Below are 20,868 nucleotides of genomic sequence, written 5' to 3'. Positions count from 1 at the left end.
CGCGTCCCGCGGCTGCGCACTCTGCGGAGCGGGCCGAGGGGAGGGCTCGCTGTTTGTGTCCCCAGCGCGGAGGCCATGGCGGCCGTGGCGGGGGCCGGCACGGGGCCCGGCTCCGGTACCGGCGCCGGAGGGACCCGCGCCGCCACCACCAACATCTTGGCACAGCTGCGGCACGGGCAGCTGAGCGGCCGCGGGCTGACCCGCGGGGCGCAGGTAACGCGCTGCGGGCCGCCCGTGGGAGCTGGGCCGGGCGGGCGAAGCGGGGAGGCCGCGGGGGCTGTGGGGTTTGGGGCCGGGGGTGCAGCGCCTCCTGCGCGGCCGGGGAGAGCCCGGCTGGCCTGGCGGGGCCTGCTCGGGTAAAACGGCCGCTCCCAGGCCGGGCTTGGCGCTCCGGAGCTCCCCGGGCTTTCCCCGGTGCCGTCGGGCTCCGTGCGCCGCCTCAGCCGGGCTTGGGGAGCCCTGAGGAGCAGCACAGGCGTTTGCCCAGCCGTTCTCCTCCTCTTTGGTCGGTGTGGCCTTCCCTGCAAAGAAAGGAAGCTGTGCCTGGGACTGTAACAATGCAGCATCGAAATTTAAACGTATTTCCTGCACAAAGGCAGCCTCGTGGTATTAGGGCTTAGGAGACATTTTAGCTCTGTAACGCAGGTGGTTTTATGAGAAACTGCTCCAGCTCTGTTTCTTATTTGTCATCTTTCCCAGCTGATGATGCTGGGAAATACCAGGGAGTGAAATCAGTTCCTTACCCCGGGCCTGTGCCTGTCGTGTGCTGATACTTTTTTTTTAGGAAAAGCTGCTCAAAGATAGTGGACTATTAATTTATTTTTATGGGGAATAATTTTACTTTTTCTTGCAGATAAGTGCAAAATGGTGCAAAGACTTGGAAAATGAAACATGAGGTACAGAACTTGCATTCACGTGCTGATTTATTGAGCTGAAGTATCTTAAGAGAGGTCAGATGGAATAAAAAATGACATTTCTCTAATTTACTAGTGCAGACAACAGCATTTTTCTTGATAAACAAGGATTCTGAGCAATTATTAAGAGAAGATTTGTTTGATGCCTTTTCAGGACTACCTAAAAACAGAGGCCAGACAAAATTAGGGAATAAAAAGCAGTTATATTTATTGAAGGGCCTTCAGGTACATTTTGGGCAGACAAAGCCCCCCAGGTCCACCCAAGAAATGGATCACAGGTCACTGGTTTTCACACTTTTATAATTTTGGTCCATTTGTGTATTGGGGGTTAATCTTCCAATTCCAGCTTCAGGTAATGAAGTCATTTACCCCACGTTTTCTCCCCCAACTCACTTTTGTTTCTATCTCTGGGGCCCTGAGGCAGGGAGGTGTCCTTGATTGCCAGGCCTGGAGAGGAATTGCTGTGTCTGCCCAAACTGGGAAAGCAGCAGCTCACACTGCGTGTGGGGTTTGGAGTTATACACTAAAGAACTGCAGGGTTACAAATACATGGAAAATAGAAAAGCTCAAATCTTAAGGCATCATGTTCATCATGAATGCTCATGCCTCGTTCTCTAGCAGAGAGATAAAAGAGCAGGTTTTTTTTTACAGATATTTTGTCCTTGTTTTGCTGCTTCCTCAGGTGCTAGTTTGGTTAATCCTTAAGAAGAGTCAGTAATTTGCATCAGCGTAAACCTGTATTGATTCTTCTCCTTGGGATTGTTTTAGGAGTAGACAAACTTTGTCTCACTGCCTTACCTGTCCACCTCTGCACTCTTTCTTTCATGCACCTCCTCAGCCACTGCAGTTTCAGTCAGGTAAACCTGGACCAACCTTATGCACCTCTGTTGTCTGTAGGATGGTGCTTCTGCCTCTGGGCTTTGGTTTGCTTGAAAAATGCAGTGATACTCTTTTCATTTTAGGCTTTTTAGCTTTTATACCAATCAAGAAAACCTCTGCTGGTTTCATCCTCCTTATAATGCCCAAAATTGAGGTGGGGTTTTTGTTTCTGGGGTTTGGTTTGGCATGAAAAATTTTGGCATCCTTGTGCTGCCCTGAGAGTTAAAGCTTGGACACATTGAGCTCCCACAACTTCATAAATGCCATAGGAGGGTATTTTAAATCATTTTGTGTAAGAGCATGGAGTGACAGGACAAGGGGAAATGGTTTCAAATTGACAGAGGGCAGGGTTAGAGGGGATGTTGGGAAGGAATTGTTCCTTGTGAGGATGGGCAGGCCCTGGCACAGGGAAGCTGGGGCTGCCCCAGGATCCCTGGCAGTGTCCAAGGCAAGGTTGGACAGGGCTTGGAGCAGCCTGGGACAGTGGAATGTGTTCCTGCCATGGCAGGGGGTGGGACTGGATGAGCTTTAAGGTCCCTCCCAGTCTAAACCATTCTGTGATTCACTTAAGCTCAGGCAGGGGGAATAACTCCCTGAATGATTTTGAACTTTATGAATTCCATGTCTCTTTACTTTTACCTTGAATCAGTTTTTTGTTTGTAGACGATCTAAATATAAAACACTTTGATGTAACTTTTAAAGAAGCACAAGGCAGTTTTGGCTGCTTTCTTTTTTTTTTTAAGTTCTATTTTTTATCAAAACATTCCCAATTTTCCTGCAGTTGACTCCTCAGTGGCAGCGTGGGAGCCCCTGCTTACATTTCTCCACTGATTTGTTCCTGCAGAGCCTGAGAGCAGGTCAGGTTGCTGTGTTGGGGTGTAGAGCAAGTCATGAGAGTGTCCTTGAAGCACTTCCTAGCTGTGTTTTGGAAGGAAGTTTTGGGTCATGTGCTGCCTGGACTGCACTGCTGGTGTCCTGTAGGGAGGGGAAACCCTTCTCAAGATGTTAATTCAGGGAGACTGAGGAGCACAGTTCCGTGCTGGGGTGCCTGCCATGGGCAGCAGTGGCATTTAGCCCTGAACAAAGCTTTGTGTGCTATTCTTAGGTGATCTCAAGATCCATTTTTGTATGAGGAAAGTAGGGGCTTAGCTGTGAGCTGGGAAGGATCTCTGTGGAGGCCTGCATCTAAAAGTTCATCACTCTGATCTTACAGGGACATAAAAGCATTTTTGACAGCAGCAGCCTCCTGAATATCTGGCAGTTTTGAGGTCAGCTGAGGCTCTGAAATCTGGATCCCTGAATGTTCCTGCTGTGCTCACCTACCCAGAGCCCTTGGCTTCCTTGCCAGTTGGTGTCTTGCTTTATTATTAATAATTAATTATTCAGAGAAGGGCATCAGAGCTGGAGAGTCATATGCAGAGTGGCTGAGGGAGCTGGGAAGGGGCTCAGCCTGGAGAAAAGGAGGCTCAGAGGGAACTCCTGACTCTGCACAACTCCTGACAGGAGGGGACAGCCAGGTAAGAGTTGGGCTCTGCTCCAGGGAACAGAAACAGGAGGAGAGGGAACGGCCTCAGGCTGGCCCAGGGGAGGGTCAGCTTGGACAGCAGGAGGAATTTCTTCCTGGAAAGGATGGATCAGACAGGTTGGACAGCAGGAGGAATTTCTTCCTGGAAAGGATGGTTCAGGCATTGTCAGGGGCTGCCCAGGGGGATGGTGGAGTCCCCATCCCTGGAGATTACAAGAAACAACAGGACATGGCACTCAGTGCTCTGGGCTGGGTGATAGGGTGGGGATAAATCACAGGTTGGACTCTTGGTCTTGGAGGTCTTTTCCAATCTAAATGATTCTGTGATAAGACGTTGATTAGCTAAAGCAGATTTCAATAGATACTGCCATTAGTTGTTCCTGTATCCATTTTATTCATATTGCTGGCATCAGCTGCTGCCCTGCACACCAGCCTCAGTGTTGGTATCAGATTGCATAACCTTGGATCAGGATTTGCCCTGCCCTGAGCACAGTGCAAGGGGCTTTGCAGGTGCTGGTGGTGAACCAGTGGCAGAAGAGCTTTCCAGAAGTGACATGTTTCTAAGAAGGAAGAATATTGGTTGTGAGGGGCCTGGTGTGTTGTCCTTCTTGGGGCACAGCTGTGCCATGGATCACAGGCTCTGGGACAAGTTTGTGCTGCTGTTCCTTGAAAGCCAAGAACACTCTGGCTCAGCTGATCAGGCTCAAATCTGCTTAGCAGCAATGTGCAGACTTCATCTGCTGCAAGGCAGCTGTGAACAACATGGGTATGGCATGAAACCAGAGGGTATTTAGGTGCAGCTCTGGGAATCCCTGTGGACAGAGCAGTGTAATAATGGACTAACCAGGGATTTGTTGGCAAACCAAAGTGCTCCTGCTGCAGTCCCAAGAGCTGGCTGTCAGCACTGCTCTCACCCTCATAGGATTGCCAGGGCTTAGCTGAAACAATCAGAATGGAAAAAAGGAGTCCATTTTTCCAGCTTTATTTCATGCTTTGCTGTCCCTGGGAGCAGACACTTCCCCAGGCAGGATAGTCCCTATCCACTCTAAAAAAGCTCTGTGGAAGGAAAACATTTTCTCCCTCAGACATCCAGATTTCACCTCCTGCCATTGCAGGTTATCAGCAGGAGTAGCTTCCTAACCCTGGGAAAAGATTTTGGTTTTAAATCAGTTTTATGTTTCCTCCTTACAAGAGCACCAACAAAACAACATTCACGTGAATATAATCCACTTGAGTAGCTCTGGTTGTGTGGGTGTTAGCAGGCTTAGGCCTCTTCAGGGGAGGACAGTGAGGGAGTGTTGGAAAGCCTGGACGTGGTTTTGTTATGTAACAGGACCAGAGCTCTGTCATGCACTAGAAATGCTCAAAAAGTGGCTGTGTTAGACTTAAGCTGTATTGGTGTCTGATTTTTTTGTGTGGCTGAAGATAAGTGAGAAGAAAAATGTAGATGTGATACTGCTTATCCCTTTGCTTTTTCTTAGATGGCCCTACAGATTTTGTTTTCTTTCAAAATGAATTAAAGAAACTAAGAAAGTTCTATGGGAAAGTAGTAACTAAGAAGTTAATATAATTTTAATGTAATTATAGATATTAGTTGATCTATTTTTCTCTGAGAGTAAGGTCAGCAAAGCAAATATTAGTAGCTCTGTTTTGATCTAGTAGATCCTGTAGTGGGTTTGGAGAGCTGCTGGTATTAAAGGTCTGTGTTGGAATTGTCCTGTGGGGATTGGGGATTCAGGAGACTTGTTCCTTGTCTTGGTAGATCAGCTCTTCTCCCAGTTCTGGTGAGCAGAGCTGTAGTCTGGGAGCTGTGGGAATGGTTAGGCCTGGCTGGGAGCTCTGGCATGTTTTCTCCCAGGACAGTGTGTCCCTGGGTTCATACCTGGCTTTTGGGCTGGCAGGAGAAGGGATGGGGGGCCCCATGCAGGGCTGGGGAGGATGGAGAAACAGGGAATCCAGCTAAGGGAATCTTGATCTGCACTTCAAGAATCAAGGAGCTGGAGATGAGGCTGGACATAAGTGCTCTTACATGGACTTCTCCCAGCAGTTTCCTTTCAGGATTAATGTTTATGGCGCTCTGCCCTGTGTTTGATCAGAGCTCAGCTGTGACTGACCACAGTGTGTTCTGCCCTGGAGCTGCAGGGCTGCAGTGCTCAGCTTCTCCCTTGGAATGCTTTCCAGAGTTGCTCCATGGGCCAGCAGCTGTGTTCCTGCAAAGCTGTCGTGTTCAAACCAAAACTTGCAGGGTCATTTGCCTTGGTTACAGGCTTTTGTGGGAAAAGTTGTGCGAGGAAGGAGACAGCTTAGCCAGGCTGATGGATGGTTGTTAGCAACTGGAAAGGAAAATGCAATGCAGAGCTGGAATGGTGGGGCACTCCCCAAAATCCTGAATAATCATTCTCCTGGCAGTCTGTCAAAGATGACTTCCTAAGTTATTACTGTTGAGAGGAAAATTAAACATTTAATTGCACAAATATTAGTTTCCTGGGGTTTTTTAAAGGTACAGCTTTAAAGGCTTGAAGGAAAGGATATGCAAAGGCTTCAGTTTTATTAGAAATACAGAGACCATGTGCTTGCATCTCTTTGTTGAGATCCATAATCTTGTGCCTGTTTCCTTTTAAACTTTCGAGACATTTGAATAGATACTTCAGAAGTGGTCATGGAAAATCCCAAGAATGGAAATTCTACTTTTTTTAAAAGCACTTCCAGTGTCAGTGTATGGTTGCAATGAGAAATTGAATTAAGAAAACCTTGTAAGTGATGTGTCATAGCTGTGAAGTCTGTCACAGCAGGAACCCTTCAGTGCTGTGAAGGATACCTGGATACCTGAGTCACTGGTTTTGCTTTCTGAAGGATGACAGCAAACACCCTCCTGCAGAGAGCACTCAGCCAGACAGTGTCATGTTTGAAGGGTAAAATGTGAAATAGAGTCACAATTTTATCAGGAGACTGTTTGCCCTGCCCTGGAGAGCAAAGGGAGGATTAGCTCCTGGTATTTCTGCTGCTGTCACCACTGCTGGTGGTCAGCAGTTTTGGGAAGACACAGAGAGGTGTCACTGACCACAGCTCAGCACAGTGGTGGAGGCAAGCTTAGGAAAATCAGAGGTTTGCTTTGTAGGGCAAGGAAAATTGTCACAGTGTGGGAACAGAGGTGGGAAGGAAAATCCTCTCTGGAAGGGGAAGGGATTTGGGATCAACTTTAGCTCCAAGAGATCTCAGGGCAGTAAGAAATGCTTTGGCCGTGCTGAGCTCTTGCCAGGGCATGGACACAGAGCAGGGGGGAAGAGCTGTTCCTGTGCCTGGAGGATGAGCAGAGTGGAGGGGACAAGTAAAAGGGAGACTAGACTGATCAAGGGATGCATTTAGGCAAATATTCATGTATAACTTCATGAAGATGCGGGTATTATTCATAATTATTTATTGACTCTCATGCAAATTGATGACATCCAGGGAGGTTTAGGCTGGATATTAGGAAAAGGTTCTTCCCCCAGAGGGTGCCCAGGCTCCCCAGGGAATGGGCACAGCCCCGAGGCTGCCAGAGCTCCAGGAGTGTTGGGGCAGCACTGCCAGGGATGCCCTGGGTGGGGTTGTTGGGGTGTCTGTGCAGGGCCAGGGGCTGGGTTTGACAGTCCTTGTGTGTCCCTTCCAAGATGGGACATTCTGTGCTTCTTATTTTGTCATTTTTGAAAGGATTTAAAAGACACTAGGATTAGAAAGAAATTTAAACTAAATACAGTTGGGTGCAGTGTCTTTTTTCAGCCCTTTGTATATTGTCAAGGAAAGTTATGCACAGAAGTTACTTAAACTGTGTAGTTGGAAATTGTTCCCATGGTAGTTATCAGTCTTTGAGTAATCTCCTGGGAAATCCTGAGCTCCAGTTCCTTAGGAGCCTTTAAAGAGAAAACCACTCAGTGTATTCTACCTTGCAGGCATGGGTGGGCTGGTGACACATTTTTTAATTCTGAATTTAAATCCTCTCCAAGGTCTGTGATTGCCCTTCCAACAAATGCCATGGCTTTGTGGCATGGCTGGAGCAGGGGGATGTAGATGGTCCTGGTGAGGTGGTGATCACCTGGCTGGGGAGCAGCATTCAGGACACCACAGGTGTAAAACCAGGATTGTGCAGACAGCTGTGGACTGGGACACAGCTTGGGAGCTCTGGATGAGCTGGTGTGTGCCACTGTGTTTGCAGGGATCAGCCTGGAACAGAACCACTCCAGAGAGCCCCAGTGTGCTGTCCTTGGGTTTCTCTGCTTGTGAGCCAGAAGTGGGATGTGTTACAGCAATCTGGGAAATGACTCTGTGCAGTCCTGGTGTTTGTACCAGTTTGGTTTGCTGTACCTGGCTCTTACAGAAGTTTGTGCTGCTGCTCTTGTTTTCCCAGAAGTGATCCTTATTCTGGTGTGTTATAACACCACTAAGGCGTGACAATTCCAAACCCAGCTGCCAGCACTTGGGGAGATCCTGGCTTTTCATGGATACCTCTTCCAGCTGGGCTGCTACAGCCTCTACTTCTTGCTAGATGCTACCTAACTTCTCAAGTTTTGTTGCAAGATTTCAGTTATTTTATCCAGAGCTTTTCAGTGATGAAGGTGGTCAGTGTTGGTTTGCACTTTTTGTGCTTGAATGAGACCAAAAAATTCCACAGAGGAAAGGAGCCCCAAAAGACCCAGTGCTGATTTTGATGACTAATCAGTAAAATTTCCCCAAAATGAAAACCATTTTTGCTTATAAATGAAAAGCATTGACTAGCTGCTGTTATGGAAAACAGGAGATGCAGTTTTTAACCAAAATGGCTGTGAAGAAAGACAGCTCCACAAAGTCTGATTGAATTTTAATCCCTTCCCAGAATCCAAAAATCTTTGCATTGGCAAATACCACCCGGCCACAATGGAAATATCCAGAGCCAGGGTAGCCTCAAATACAGAGCAGGGACCACAAGCCAGAGCTTGCAGTGAAACCAAAGATGTGTTAAATCAAGAGAAAGAAAATATTTTTTAATTCTTTTTTCTTTTGAAAGCAGATAAAAGATGATGAGAGCAAGGAAACATTTGCTTCACTCTTTGAGAATTTCAGTTCTGAAAGTTTCCTGTGGCTGCCTCTCAGAGCCTGGGGCAGGGAGAGGAAGCTCTGCTATTAGAGAAATGGGAGTGGAGATGGCTCAGATGGATCCTGCCCCAAACCAAGAAGCATACATGTGATTAAGAATGTGGTGTTAAACCCAGCACAAGGTTTTAATGTTAATTAAAGGCTTTTGTCCTTTCCTGAGAGCATTTAAGTGCTGAATTCTGCTCTGTGCTGCTGGAACCTGTGATGGCAGCCTGTGCACGTCATCCCTGCCTCTGGTATCTTCCACATCAGCCAGAGCTGGAGAGTTGGACTCTTTCCCTGGCATTTTGCTGTGTGTTCTGTGCACTTTGCCCAGCAATTAATCCCGTTCCTCCCACTGCCTGTGGGTTTGTCCTCCTCCCACACCTGGGATGGGGCAGTGGCAGAGCTCCTTTGGCTCACTCTGTGCTTGGTTTCTCAAGGGGAAATGGAATCTGTGACTTCCAAGGAGCTGACCCAGAGCCCAGATGATGAGAAGTGATTTTGGCTTTCTGGTTTGATCCCCTGCTATTTCTCCTGCTCAGAAGGAAAGTGTGTCATTCTCCAGCAGTGCTGGTTTATTCCTCTGATTCAGAAAGCAGGGAGAAGTTAAAAACTGGAGAGAATTTTATGTCCCAGGTGTGCTCATGCTGCTTCAATCACTTCTTGTAGCAAGAAGACCTGGTACTTAAGACCCTCGAAGTTCTTATTTATTTGAAGTTCTTATTTACCTAAAAATTGAAGCATTTCATCAGGAAAGAATCCTGAGTACTTGAGAATCTTACAAAGAGAATGAGGACCCACATCAGCTACATTGCCAGGCTGAGTTCTCAGCTTGAATCAGTTCTCTGGTCTTCCTGTATAACAAGAGAGCAAAGGGTTAAATTCTGCCAGGAGTTGGAGTATATTTGCATATAATTGTCTAATCAGGAATTGAATGGCCCTTTGGAATTGTGCACTGAGCTGTGTCTGAGAACCATGTCTTGGCTGAAAGAATAAGTGAGATTTAAGCAGCTGGGAGGGAAATGTCACTTAACCACAGAAAGGTGCAGAACAAGAGCAGCTTAGGGGTTTAGCCTGGGATTGAGAGCCAACCCACAAATGTGTCAGGGAGGGTCAGGCTGGATACCAGGGAAAGGCTCTTCCCCAGAGGTGCTGGCACTGCCCAGGCTCCCCAGGGAATGGGCACGGCCCCGAGGCTGCCAGAGCTCCAGGAGCTGCCAGGGATGCCCAGGGTGGGGCTGTTGGGGTGTCTGTGCAGGGCTGGGGCTGCCCTGGGTGATCCTGGGGGTCTTTTCCCAGCTCAGGATATTCTGTTTTCTAAGGTTTGCCTTGAGGTGCTGACCAGAGGATTGGGGTTTTCTTTATTTGGTTGTTTTTGTTTGGAGGGCACATAAAACATTTGTAAACCCAGGCAGAAATCCTGTTGGAATTGTTTTTGCTTTACCTTCTCCCCTGTATAAGTCCCTGTATTGGGGTTGGTGTAGGTACCTCTGAAGTCCCAGAGAAGAAAGGAGTTAAAGTTTTGGTCAGCATTGTCTGGATGGTGGTTTTTAATTGAATGTCCTAAGCCACTCCTTGACAGATCTGGCATTAACCTGGAAGTATTCAGACTTCAAAGCATCTTTTGTGGATTTTAAGCAGAATATTTTAGTCTTGTGCTGCTACTATTAAGATATTTTTGTTGTTGTTGTTTTTGTTTTTACTTTAGGGAAAAAGGAGGAACATTGAAGAAAGTTTGGACAGCTATAGTAGCAAATGCCAAGTGTTCTTTTTTTGTGGTTGCAGCCTGTTTCTCAGAATAATGCCAGCGTTGTTGTTCTGCTGATTTAGTTGGTGATCTCTGTGTAGAGCCAGCCCAAGACTACAGAGGGAATTTTCTCTCTTTGATATGTTCCTGCTTGTAAACCTTTGTGGTTTGGGTCATTGCTGTGACCAGTGACTTCAGGGACTTGGCTGAGGAAATACTCCTTTCCAGCTGAATGCATCAAGTAATGAAGCCTTCCCATCCTCAGCATTCTACACCTCAGACCAGTGTAATTTTGAGATAGTGTCAGGGCACCCATTTCCTCCTTCACTGACCTGTCAATTGGAGCTCTGCTAATGGAATTGTTTAGAGACTAATGTGCTGCCATTTTAAAATACACAATCAATATAAAAATACAGCATGAGATTATGTATTCTAAATGACATCTGCTTTAAGCTCTGTGCTGCTTAAGATATTTTGCATCTGTAAAATTCTGCAGCTACCTGTTCTGCATAAATTGCTGCATGGAAAGAGGTACTGGACTGTCACTATAGGATACAAAACAACATGACACACACTGCTGCTCTCAAGGTGGAAAAAAGGGAAATTTATTTTCTGACTCCAACATTTATAGTTTTCCAAAAGTGGCAGTGGATTGGAGGGTGACAGTGCCACCTCTCCAATGACACTGGACAAACCAACAGTCCATCAAATTTCTCCTCTTCCATAAAAGAATGCAAAACAATGAGTTATTTACAGAAAGTATGTGAAAAAGTTTGCTACAAGAATGTCAACATCAGAAGGCTTAGAAAATCTTAAAAAACCAGGGCAACACTGGATTTTGTGAGCTCTTTTTCCAGGAAGGTGTTAAGGTTATTTTCCTGGTTATGAAGCACTGGACACATGGGAATCATATTCTTTTTTTCTTTGCAGATCACAGAGGCCTTGTTGAAGGAGAGAGATAAACAGGCAAAATGGAATGGGATCCCCTTGCTGTTGCAGAAGCTGTATGAGCACAGCCACCCAAACAGCGACTTCTCCCAGTGCCAAAGCATCCTAAAGGTACTGCTGCACCCTTCTTCCTAAAGCTTCAGATAATTTTGTTGTGGCTTTCTTTAAAGTCTACTGTGATCATACTGTATTAATTTCTTAAGCTGTCTGCATGATGATATCTGTCAGAAATTGGCTGGTATGTAAGAGCTGGGGGTGCAGGTGATGAGTAGTCAGTGGATCACATAGATACTGGAAGATAATTGTGTTTATAGTGGTGAACAGTTTTCTTTTTGAACCATCTCTTTATTTTTCTCCTACCTGCAGGAAATTTCTCCACTTCTCTCCATGGAAGCCATGGTTTATGTCACAGAAGACAGAAAAGCTGCTCAAGAGTCCAGTTTCCCAAACACATACACGTTTGATTTGTTTGGAGGAGTCGATGTAAGTGTGTTTTTTCAGTATCAAAAGATCTGCATGATAATCATACCACTGAAAAATCTCTTCAGTGAGGTCTTTGAAGCTTCTGAATGCAAGCTGCAGAATGACTTTACCAATTTAATGTTAAGCATTAGAATTGTGCCACTTTCTGTTAATCAAAATAGGAAAAGATTGTATTTTTCAAGGTGTTGCATCCAAAGTGAGGTGTTTTGTTCTTATATGATACAGAATACCTGGGTGTTTCTTTAGTCAGTATTTTTTTACCTTAAAAAAGATTAGACCTTTAGTTCTGAATGAAAACAGTTTCAAGTGATTCCTGGTTGTGAGATACAATAACACAGTTGGCACTGGAGCAGTGAGAATTTCACTTCACACTGGAGGATCTGTGGCAGTTAAAGCACACCAGGGCTCTGTCTTAACCAGGTTGTCTGTGTTTATTGCTTCATCTCTGGCAAAGTTTTTAAGCAGAACTGGAAGGTTTCTGTGGACAGTCTGGCAATTTATCATTTTGTTTATTTGCTTTAATTCTACATTGCACAAATACCTGTTTGCTCAGTTTTATGGTGCCCGACTCTAGCTTGGCTTTCATTAGAAATGTATTATTTGTATCTTCCAGTAAACTAATTAACACTCTCTTTAGTTTAACTAAACAGATTTTGCTATTTATTTCTTGTCACATTTATTTTGTCTTTGTAACAGAAATAACATTTTTGTTATTTTATTTTTACACAAGTAAAAGCTTGCTTTTACTTAAAGCTGTTGTTTATGTTTTGAAATGAGCACTGGTTTAGTTGCTGCTGTCAGTTGAGGGCAAAACCCTTCAGCTACCCAAGCAAATGAGAACACTATGAAAATATTTTAAATTTCCCTTGTTTTTAAAGGGAAATAGTGGTCCTTTTGTATAAATGATTTTAACATAGTGCACAGAATCGGTGTGTTTTGGGGACAGATTTTTGGTTTGGTTGGTTGGGGCTTGGTTGGCATCTCCCTTGGGCTGGAGATGGTAAATATCAAATCCACTGTAATTACCTGGTGCTATGGTCAGAGATTTGGCTGATAGAGCTGGGTTTAATGTGATTAAAGGCAGTGATGGAAGCCAGTGCTGTGTGTTTTCAAAAATCCTGCTCTAGGATCTGAAAGGGACAAAGTTTGATCTGCTGGTGCTGTGTGTGCCACGTGCTGATTTATGTTGCAATATTTTGAGCTGTGGAACATGAGTAACTTTGAAGGACACTCAGTTTGCAGTGTACTCTCTAGGCTACAGTGTGTGAGAGTTGAAATCTTTTTGCATTCTGATGGCCTTTACATTGAGGAAAAACAAAACCAGCTTGGTGGCTCCTCCCTTTATATGAATCCATAAAAAATAAAGACCTGAGAGCGCAAATACACAAACCTCATGGATTTTATACCTGAATGTAACCCCATCCCAAGAAACATGATCTGATAATTCCCTTTCTGCTCCTTCTGCCTCTGGTGAGAGGCAGAAACCCCAAGAATTAAAGCACAAACCCCAAACTTTGAGGTGTGCATTCTCCTCCTAAAACACAAACCATTAATATGAGATCTGTATTACTGCAGTCATTTTTCTCTACCCTATTAATGCTACAGCTACCATTACAAATATTGCTAAAAATGTATATTCCTCTTAAAAGCTGCCTATTTATTTATTTATTTATTTGTTGGTGCATTTAATGTGGCCTCGAGTGATGTCAAGGTGGTTTCCTCTGTGTCTGGATCAATAGCTCATTAAAAGAAGATGGAACAAATAGATCAAGTTGTAAACTCTTAAATATCTTGTGAGTTGGCACTGACTAGGTGATGCCTGCATCGCTGTCAACAATTTAAAACTGAATTTTAAAACCAACAGCGTTTGCAGTAGTTTTTGCAGAAGTCATCAGTTCCTTCTGTTTGCCAACTTTCATTTTTAAATGAAGTGCTGTTCTTTCAAATGTTTTAAGCCAAACCAGTGGTACAGACTTGAGCAACTAAGGATGAGTTCTACATCGGTCAGAACCACAGTCCTGGTCTTGGAAAGCTAATTGTTACATTCCTTAAATAGAAATATAAATGTAAATATACCTACAGGATCCTGTACACAAGCAGTGGCTTTTTAGTGCTGAGATAAAATGTGGAGCTGCTAAATTCTGTCTGGACCTGAAATGTTTTTGAAGCCCAGCAAGATATAGGGAAAGCCTTTGCAAAATTTGCATCTCTTTGCAGATTATTATTAAAGATTCCTTATTTTAAGAGATGTGTGCTCACCATCCTTGATGTTATCTGAAGGCATGTGAAATTACATTCCTTGCAAGCACAAATTCTTTAAAACTTGCCAGTGGGAGATTATTTTGTACAGCTCTTACTGTTTCTTCAGGGTAAATGCAACTACAATTTGTCAATATGATTTTGACACCAGTGGGGGTTTGATTGTAGAGCCTTCATTATTCATCTCTATGACTTCAGCAGAAACAGGTTTGGGTTTGTCATTGGCAAATTAATTGGTTATTTGTATCTCAGTGATCATTCCCTTAATTTCTTGTCTTATTTTTACAGCTTTTAGTAGAAATTCTTATGAGACCAACTCTTATTACACAGAAAAAGAAGCAGAAAAGTAAGTAAATAGGTGGTTTGTCTCTTTCTTTTCCCCAGTTTTGCCTGATGGTTCTGCTTCAGACAGAAATTGTTCTATTTTTCTGTTATTCTCTTTCCATCCCAGCAATTTCCTGTTGATTCATTTAGAAGTGAATCACTGTTTCTTTGTTCTCCCTGGTTCTGATTCGTGCTGGGATTTGGGAGAGTCACCTGTTTCTGGCACAGTTCCGGAGCTTCACGCACTCAGCACAACACACTTGACTCAAAACACTAAATCTGCCATCACTGGAAACCCTTCTTGTCCCTGTGGCTACAGCTACAGTGAAAAATTATTAATAATAAGCCACAAAACATTGTTCATGTAATGGGAGCTGCAGAGATTGTAAGATGAGTAGCTCAGGAAAGCAGCCTGCTTTTTGTTACATGACTGCTCATTTCCACATTGCTGTAAGGACAGGGGGTGCAGTGACTTCAGCTCAACTTTCCTGCTGGAGCAGCTTGGCTGCAATGTTTTTATTTCCCCTGTTTGGGATCCTGCTGGTTCCCTGAGCCCAGCTGAGGGAAGGGAATGTCGTGGTGCAAAGTCACTTCAAAGGTGAAGTGACTTCAACTGGAGATTTAGGCTATTGAAGGTCTGTACTGAAAACATGCTTTAAATATTAAAATGCTGTGGCAAAGCAGATTGGAAGTTTTTCTATGAAGTTCAGGTGCTGAGAAAACAAGCATGAATTTCCAGCGGAGAAAACTGCATGAACTGACATTTTTTCCCCATACAAGAATAATTTAACATGTGAGCAGGTCAGGTGTAGAGTGTTTCTTGTGGCTTCTTTTGGCTCTACCATAAGGCATTTACATGTGTGCTCTGAGCTGGCAGCCTGGAGTTGTCACCCATCCCATAGCTCTCCATGTCCCTCCCATGCCAGGGGTGTTTCTTGGCAGGGAATGGCTGCTGACTGTCTGCTCTCTCCTTTGCAGTAAGTGATGACCTCATCAAGGACTGTTTAAGCATACTGTACAACACCTGTATATGTGTAAGTACAGCTCTTCTGGTCACTTTTTACATGTGCTACTTGATAAGACAATAAACAGATTCTTCTAAGTGTAATTTAAACTTTGAAGCATTACATTAAAATTCCTTCAGTTGAATACAGCATCACTCTGTATTTTGATGTGTTGCTCAAATAATTTGTTTTCTGACCTGCGTTGTCAAGCTTAAGTTCCCTTGTTTGGATCTTTCTGTCTCTGTGTTTCCATAGGAAAGCTGTGCCAGCCTTTGTTAATGTTGCAGTTTAAAATCTGAAGCTGAGAATGGATGCCTGTTAATCCCAGCTACAGCTGGTCTTGTTCAGAATTGGGGCTGGCAAAGGGTTTTGAATTTGATCCTGCAACTCCATGTGCTGGATTTTAGTTCAGTCCAGTCATGGCAGATCAGTGCAAAGGAAGGTGCTGGGTTAAAGGCCTCTGGAAATACCTTGTCATTAAAATCCTGAAGCTAAAAGCAAAGGCCTCAGATTATGCATGCAGGGAACATCCTCAGGATTGTTTACTTCATCAACACCTCATTATGCCAGAGCCTAGGGAACGTTGTTTGACAAAAATTTTAAAAAGAGCCAGTTAGTGGCTTGGAGCTCTTCCAAAAACATCAGTCTAATCTCCAGAGTTTGAGTCTTACTGGATCATGTCTCACTGATAAGGATCTGTGTACACATGGGACAGGGAAGAGAGGGAACACTTTTTTCCTTGGCTTGGATGATTTATTTTTTTAACTGCAGGTAATGCAACTTTTGCAAACTGAGAATAGCATGATAAGCTAAAAACCAAGTTTGTAATTTCTAGACTAGCTGATCTGTTTTAATTCACTTTGGTATTACTGCAGGGATTGGAGGAGAAGTGTCCAGGATCACAGAAATGGTCTGTGGGCAGTATTAGCTGGTTTTATGCTTATCTGTAAATATTGGGGAATTATCTTTGTCAATCTGGTTCTGTGAGCACTGGGACTGTGTCTCATGGATAAAACACAGCTTTGCAAGCAGTGAGGATGTAGCTGTGACTTCCAGGAAAACCTGGTTGTAGTCTCAGCAGAGCTCAGAGCATGAAAGGCAGCCTTAAACTTGGGTTTCCGTGCCTCAATCTGACTTTGGGGTTTATCACCCCATTCTTTTAGGCCAGTGCTCGATCTGTGTTGCTCAGACAGCAGTGCTGAGATGTTGGGATCTTTAGCTTGTCAGAGTGACCCCTAGATTGTTAAAAGTCTCTTTTCCCAGCCTGGTGCTTGAAGAAGCAGTCAGGGCTCTTCATTTCTCGGTCTCAAGGTTGCTTATTCTATCTTACCTATAAAAAAATTTTCTCCTGCCCTGCCGAGGTCCATCCAGCAGGACAGTTCCAGGCACGCTGCCTGCCCCCAGAACAGGGCAGTGTTATGTCTTTATACTAAAAACTACATATACAATGTTTACAGTTACTTCCCAATACCTATCACCTATGTTAGACAGTGAACTTCTGCTCTAGACCAATCTGTAAGTGCCATCACAGTACAGGATGGAGGCCAAGAAGAAGGAGAAAGGCTGGACACACCCAGATCCCTCCATCTTGCCCCTTGAACCCCCATACCAAAAACCCCAAAATCTACTTTTCTACCCTGTGATAACTTCACTATTATTCTACCTAAATTGTTGTGGCTTGCTGATCTTCATCTAAGGTTGGTAATTTGTTCCACGGGTCATAATCAAACCCACAGGTGTTTTGGGCTCTGTGTCAGGGTCTCTGAACCCCCTGGCAGGGGTCCTGACCATCCTGGACTGCCAGAGGGATGTGCTGGGTTCCCACACTGAGGGTTTAGGAGCTGCTGTGTGTGCAGACCATGGCATGGAGCTGGTCAGAGTTTATATGCAAAGCAGAGCCCAGCCCCTGTGGTGTGTGCCCAGGCAGGCAGGGTTGGCTTCAGATTCAGACAAGGAAACAGCTGCCTTGAGGTGAAACCTCTCATCCTGGCATTGTCACCAGCGCCACAGTGACTCCAAACCAGGTCTGGAGATGGTTTTTGTTCCCACAAACACATTCCCTGGTTTCAGGAGCAGCTGGCTCAGCACCACACCATCTGTAGGGCTGTCCTGGCTGTGCTGTGCCATGTGGCTGTTCAGGATGGGCTCTCACTGGGTCTGTGTGTGCTCATTTCCAGACGGAAGGAGTCACAAGGCGGCTGGCAGAGAGAAATGACTTTGTGTTGTTCCTGTTTACACTGATGACAAACAAAAAGACATTCCTACAAACTGCAACGCTCATTGAAGATATCCTGGGAGTTAAAAAGGTTAGTTACTGCTTTCTTAATATCATTTGTATGGCTTTTCAGCCCAGTGGAGGAAAGAGAGTTGTTTCTTTGAAGAGTGGCTTGAGGATAGTCCTCAAAGCTGCCATTCTCGCTTCTTGTAGCTTATTTGAAACCTGCCTGTTCACAGTGGTAATTAACTTCAATCACTTCTCATAAAGAAGCCAAACTATTGCTGTGGTGTCATACTTGTAGTGCTTTTACCCAGTTCAGAGAATGGTGGCAGCTGTGTCCCCATGGACTGAGTCATTAAAGAATAGCCCATATTACAAACAAAGAAAATGAACTTCAGATAAATTCAGTTTTCATCCTGGCCTGCTGATTGTATTTGACATACTTCACTTGTCTTCCTCACATCTGGGAGGTTTCCTGGGTGTTTGGCACCTCTCTGGGAAGTTGTAGGCTGGGGACACAGGGCACTTAAATCTTCTGCACAAACCTGGTTACTGAACTTCTTTACCAGCATCATTGCAGCTCAGTGCCCTGATGTGATGCAAGCAAAATACTCGAGGTGTAACCTTGGGAAAACCTTGATTGGAAGGAGTCTGTGTGCATTTTGTGGAGAAGGCCAGGAGTCTATAACCTAATACTTTATTATTTAGAATAAGATTGAGGTTGATGTACTTCCTGAAATAGGAGTCAAGCTCAGTTTATCTGAACAATTTTTTTTTTTGAAAGCTGTTTTCAACATCTTTTTATTAAAAAGAACTTCTGATAAAAAGACTGAGAAATAATTTAGAAGTTCTTATCTGTGAGTTTTGAAGAAAAGACAGGATTGGAAAACAAAATTGAAACTTCTAATACCTAAACATAATTTATGTATTAAATCAGGTTGTGGTTTTGAGGGTTTTTTAGTTAAAAAAAGGCCCCCAGATTTTTTTGTAAATATAAAAATAGCATTTAAAATATGGATATCTGTACTTTGGGAATTGCTAAGCCTGACAGCTGTTGTAAATCCCAGCTGCTTCTCCTTTGCTACACTGGAATAACTCAGAGAGCTCCCCAGGGAGGATCTGCCTGTGTTCACTTTCTGACCATCCCATGTGACCGAGCTGCTGTTGCCTCCTCCAGGAAATGATCCAGCTGGATGATATTCCCAACCTGGCCAGCCTGGTGTCCAGCTTTGACCAGCAGCAGCTGGCCAACTTCTGCAGGATCCTGGCTGTCACCATCTCGGAGCTGGACACGGGCAGTGATGACAAGCACACACTTCTGGCCAAAAATGCCCAGCCAGAAAAAAACTTGGGCCCTTCCCGAGCTGAAATTAATCAAGGTAATTGTTGTGCTGTGAACAAATCAGAATAATCTCAGCAATGCGTAAAGTTTTCCTCTTCTCAGTGTCACACTGTGTTATGTTTCTGAAAGATACTGAAAGTGTCGTGTCTTACAAAGCATTTTTCTTGATTCACTCCCCTCAGATTGTTTCCTGAAAATAATGTTTCCTGTTAGTGAAACTGTGTAGCATTTGGTTTCATGTGGTGTTGCTAATTAGGTGGGTTAATTTATGTCATTTCAGCATTCTCTGAGTGGCTTAAAATAATTGGATTTGTTTTCTGTGCCTTAGCCACATCCATGGACTTCCCATTAGCAGCTCTCAATAATTCTGTGTCCTCCATAAAATATGAATTCCTGAAGTAAAGCTGCCTGCAGTGTGGTTGCTGTTGGAGCAGTTCCTTCTCTGATTTTATCTGATGTCCTGAACAGGATGTCTTGTCTTTATCAAAAAGAGAAGTGTGTTTAATATTAGTTATGTTGCCCAGTGTTACCAAACCAGCCTTGGAAATCTGTGGGGTTGATCTCAGCCTTAACTTTGGGCACAGTGCACCTTTCCTTATTGTGTTGAGTATTTCTCAGGTGCAGAAGTCTTGCCTAGAAGGATGAGTAGGAGTTGAAAAAGTTAAAGTACCATCAGATGTAGAATGTGCTGTTTTCAGCTCTTGCTGTGCTGAAAAGCTTTTGGGCTTCTGAAGCAGATATTTGCATAGGCCCATGCCAAGCAAATGTTTAGCTAATCTTTTTTTTATGGGCACAATCAGAGACTGATTCAAAGGCTGTACAGTATATTCTATTTTTAAAACTTTATCAGGGAACTTATTCTTTCAGAGATGCAGCTCTTTCATGTAATGTTCGTGGCCAAAATCTTTGTCCTTTTCTCCTTGCAAGTGGGAGGTGAAGCTTTAGCCATGCATCTTTAATAAACAGGTCCTGTAATTAGATTATTCTTGAAGGCATTCTTGAAGGAAAGGGGAGGTGAAGCTGCCACTTCCAAAAAGGCTGCTGCTTTATTTCTGCCAGCTTAGTTTTATTTCTCCAGCTTGATAAAACTGGAGAACAGCACGGACTTATTGCTCTTTTCTAATCCATAACAGAAGTGTGCTGAGTTCTTCCATCTTCAGATCTTTTTAACCAGATGTTTTTAACCATACACTTCTGAATTCCTGAAGTAGATGTGCTGTTGATCTTACACTGTAATAAAATTATTTGTCCTTATTTTTTTCAGCTACACTTCTGAATATTCCAGGCTTCATCGAGCGGTTGTGCAAACTGGCCACAAGGAAGGTGTCTGAAACAACAGGGACTTCCAGCTTCCTGCAGGAGCTGGAGGAGTGGTACACCTGGCTGGACAATGCCCTGGTGCTGGATGCACTGATGAGAGTGGCAAATGAAGAGGCAGAGCAGAGCAGTACAGGTACCTGGCTTGCATCCCTCCACCCACCAGCAGCTGAGGCATGTCTTAACCTTGCTCAGGGTTTGCCACGTGTTGCTTTTCCTGTCATCTGGTCCTGATTCCACTTTCCTTCCATGGAGGACTCACATATCAACATTTAGGTCTGACTCCTGTTTTGTTCTCATGTAGCACTGATTTTCTTTACTGAATTAAAATTAGCCAAAGGAGAGACCCTCCAGCAATGTGTGCCCTTTGCATGCCTAGCTAACACTGAAGGGCTGTGCATCCTCAGCTCTAACTTCCTCTGGAGTGATTAAAATAACCCTCCTGAGGTAAGTGGCTTCACCAGCATTTTACTCTAAAACTTTGGCTCAGGACTTTGGGTTCAAATGCTTCATACCAAGCAAGTGCCCCCTTCTTTAAAGAGGAAAGGTAGTTCCAGCTAAATTAAATAAGTTAATTGGAAAAAAATAATTGTTCCAGTGGAAGTGTTAATACAACCTTGACGGCATTTAGGAAAATGCTTTGGAGCATGTGTGTGGTTTCTTCACCCTTTGGTATGACAAAAATGCAGTGTATGTCTGGTAGAACTCAAAGTACTTCGTGTTCTTGTTTCTACTCTTAGCAGGATAATTCTCTCTAAGGTTATGAAATTTATTTAACTGTGGCCTAAGAATACTGGTACTGAGGTATGAAATAGAA

General features: G+C 44.1%; 1 protein-coding gene across 1 annotated transcript in view; it reads left to right on the top strand.

Moving 5' to 3' along the window:
* Positions 1 to 20,868, top strand: part of TRPC4AP (transient receptor potential cation channel subfamily C member 4 associated protein) — a 37,227-nt gene continuing 16,359 nt past the window's right edge. Inside the window, exons 1-8 of the mRNA XM_030963171.1 lie at positions 1 to 213; positions 11,087 to 11,215; positions 11,471 to 11,587; positions 14,135 to 14,192; positions 15,149 to 15,204; positions 17,352 to 17,480; positions 18,570 to 18,771; positions 19,999 to 20,187. Coding sequence (XP_030819031.1) covers positions 76 to 213; positions 11,087 to 11,215; positions 11,471 to 11,587; positions 14,135 to 14,192; positions 15,149 to 15,204; positions 17,352 to 17,480; positions 18,570 to 18,771; positions 19,999 to 20,187 — 1,018 coding nt within the window. The 5' untranslated portion in view covers positions 1 to 75. The remainder of the gene's footprint in view (positions 214 to 11,086; positions 11,216 to 11,470; positions 11,588 to 14,134; positions 14,193 to 15,148; positions 15,205 to 17,351; positions 17,481 to 18,569; positions 18,772 to 19,998; positions 20,188 to 20,868) is intronic.

This window comes from Camarhynchus parvulus, chromosome 20 (genome assembly GCF_901933205.1).
Source record: "Camarhynchus parvulus chromosome 20, STF_HiC, whole genome shotgun sequence".
NCBI lineage: Eukaryota > Metazoa > Chordata > Aves > Passeriformes > Thraupidae > Camarhynchus > Camarhynchus parvulus.
This window is presented reverse-complemented; position numbering and strand designations above follow the sequence as displayed.